Source organism: Ricinus communis, chromosome 6 (assembly GCF_019578655.1).
Source record: "Ricinus communis isolate WT05 ecotype wild-type chromosome 6, ASM1957865v1, whole genome shotgun sequence".
Classification (NCBI taxonomy): Eukaryota; Viridiplantae; Streptophyta; class Magnoliopsida; order Malpighiales; family Euphorbiaceae; genus Ricinus; species Ricinus communis.
The window spans coordinates 5,758,606-5,761,951 of NC_063261.1; the positions used below are offsets into that span (position 1 = coordinate 5,758,606).

Consider the following 3,346-nt stretch of genomic DNA (forward strand, 5'->3'; position numbering starts at 1 on the left):
ATCATCTAACAACTCTTTGTCTTTAGGGCATACTCTAACACACACACACACACATATATATAAATATATGTGTGTGTGTGTGTGTAAGGGTTACTTTAGCACCTTATACATTTCCTAGGGTCCAAACAACAATTTTCACTTTGGAAAAATGCATTTTGACCCTTGAGACGATCCTCTCTCTCGATCGATGTGCTCTCCATCTACCGCCGCTCGATTCGCTATTGTTTACTGGTAATCGCACTGCCAATCACCTCCAAACATCAAGTAAAGGCTGCCCTCTACCTGCTGCATTGTTCCCTATTGCTAATTGGCCTTGGTATTGCTAGGAAACCTTAAGCAAGGAGAGGAAGGGTCGCATGTCGCTGTCAATGCTGGAACTCGCACTTGCCGGTGTTTTCTGGCAAATGTTATGTCGAATTTGGATTCCTCAATCCTTAAATCCATAGGGACAGTGAAGACCGACACTCCCGTTGTTAAATTCTGTAGTATTCGGTGATATTCATGTCAAATTCTAATGAAACGAAGATGTATTTAATATATACAAGTTATCTATCTAACAAGTGAGCGTTTAAGTCACTTAATATAGGTAACTAATTTTAAAAAGTTACTTATTAATTTATTTAAGAGCCAAGATTAAAAGATGATGATCTAATAGTTTAAAATACCATATTTGTAGATAAACTAGGTGCACTTCAAAAGACTCATAAATTAATGTTGTATCTCAGTGGTGACCTATTATCCTTTATGTCTTAATTACAAATGAGGTAGATAATTCCAATTTATAATTTGTACATTGATATACCAAACTAAATATGGGTTTGTAGGTTAGCATTCATAAGTGTTAAATTATTCTTTTCCTTTCATCAAGCTAAAGTAGTAATTTTTGTTTTTGTTGTGGAAAGAAAGAAAAATAAATTTGACTTTAACTGAAGCTTTCTATAGATTGTAACTGAAAGCATTCGACTTACCTACTCAAAAGAGATGGCAACAGAAAATTAATTAACAAGATGATAAATATATATTGAGACACTTTTCATTGTCCATCGTATGTAATTTCAGTCATTATGTGGTTATGTGTAATGAAGAGTGACCACAACGAATTCTAGGTGTTTGGTGCCATTTCATATATATGGAAGAGTAGGAGAATTAATCCTTAGGTTGCCATAGATGGACAACAGAAAACAGACATTTCACCTTTTTGTAGGCCTGGCCCTTCAAACTAACCCCTCAAATGAATTGTTTATCAAGTAAACTCAATCCTTTAATCACAATTTCCTTGTAGAGATGATGGATGTTATTGCAGCTATGCCTTTTATCATACAACAACTTCTCTTGTGAAGAATTTCCAAGTGACTAGAATGGAGAGCGAGCTGTGCGATCCCAGTAAACCCCGTTATGATATTACCATGTCAAAGAGGACAAGAAAGCCACCGACTCTGCTAGGAGCCAAATATATCAAAGAAGAAGATTTTCTTGCAAAACGAGATAGCGATCATAAGAGCTTGAAGCAACTGATAAATGGCAATATCAACATTGAAGAAATCAAGGGAAATGTTAGCAGAAGTTCGCTTGAGCAGCACTTCTTAGAAGAGGAAAAGCAGCTTCAATTGGTTACCAGAAAGCATAAAAAGCTAAAAGGGATGATGGGTCATTACGTCAGAGTCTTGACCCAATTGATTAATCTCAAGCGTGATTCTGATCCTAGTAATAGTGGATCTCAGAAGAAGCCCATCCTCCGTTTGGCAATGTAACGTATATATTATGGCTGATCTTCTTTGTTAATTGCTTATATAATATGCATGATTATTTGAATATGCATCATATACATTATATATGATCTATAGGCCTCCATGTTGCAAGTATGATACTATTATCTACTCGGAGCTTTTCTTATTTTATTGTTTGCTATTATCTTTTTTGCTTTCCTTGCATACAGTGGCCAAGCCAGAATTTATGAGGAAGGCATATTTAACTTTTTTTGGTTATGGTACTATAATATAAAATCTTAAAAGAATAAGAAGGCTATTTGCCAATTTATAAAAGGAAAAATATAATTTAGTTTCTAAAATAGTACTAAAATATAATATTTATTTTTCATTCAATGAGGTGGCTGTTCGCCCCTTGTTTACAAGGAGACTTGGCCTTTACCACTGTACAACTCCTAAAAATAGATAAAGAGATTAACTGCTCTATATAATTATTTCCACGCCGTAAAATTAAGCTATGTTGTTTCTTTTTTTTTTTTTTTAAAGGAGCAAGCTATCTTGTCATGCATTGCAATTCAAATAGAAAGGTATTTATTTTAGACTCATTCTACAATCTAATTTATCTATAAACTAGGGCAGTTTTTACCATTAGATTATTAATTATTAATTATTAATTCTTAACTTTGGTTAAAATGATTGGATACCTTTTAAACAAGTAAACAAATAAGATTACTTTAACTAGTTACTTATTTCGTGGGTTTCTCTTTTTTTTTTTTCCATCCAGCCATAAAAAGAAATATATAGAGAAAATTTTTAGATAGACTTAATCTATCCAATCATCCGAAAATAAAATCAACTATATAATTATATGTAATATTACTTATTAGTTGTTGCAAATCAACTGTATAATTATATGTAATATTACTTATTAGTTGTTGTATTTGTATTAAAATGAACTGTATAATTATATGTAATATTACTTATTAGTTGTTGCATTTGTATTAATTAATTTTTAATTATAATAGTTAGTGATAATAGATAAATCAACCAATGCAAATTAACACTTAATAAATAATGTCAGGTATCAATATTTAATTCAATTTGTCTATAGATCATGTGATAAACTGAGTCTATGTAATAAACTGAGTCTATCTAAGAATTTCACGAAACATATAACTCTCTAAACTCCTTGTTATTATTATACAATTTCTGTGATTGTCATATTCCATCGTGTATATTTGAAATCTGATACGGAAATAGTGAAAATAAAGACGTTTAAGAAATTTCAGGTAAAAACTTACTTCATTTCTCTCTTCTTAATTTTACATTTGATTTTAAGAATTTATAAAAGCTAAAACATCTGAATTGTCTCGTCTATCATAGTATGTTGGTTCAAGAAGTTATGACCACTGGTAGTTGACTAAGAGAAAAAGTTGTCTTAAATATTAAAATTTAAGTTTGCAAAGAAAACTTAAATTTTATGTAATATTACTTATTAGTTGTTGTATTTGTATTAAAATGAACTGTATAATTATATGTAATATTACTTATTAGTTGTTGCATTTGTATTAATTAATTTTTAATTATAATAGTTAGTGATAATAGATAAATCAACCAATGCAAATTAACACTTAATAAAT

General features: G+C 30.6%; 1 protein-coding gene across 1 annotated transcript; it reads left to right on the plus strand.

Annotated features, from left to right (window-relative positions):
- The first annotated feature begins 1,118 nt into the window (after window positions 1-1,118).
- Window positions 1,119-1,898, plus strand: LOC8289336. Its single transcript, XM_002512165.4, has one exon. It carries the CDS (start codon window positions 1,359-1,361, stop codon window positions 1,749-1,751), a length of 393 nt encoding a protein of 130 aa, XP_002512211.2. The 5' UTR covers window positions 1,119-1,358; the 3' UTR covers window positions 1,752-1,898.
- Window positions 1,899-3,346: the final 1,448 nt, after the last annotated feature.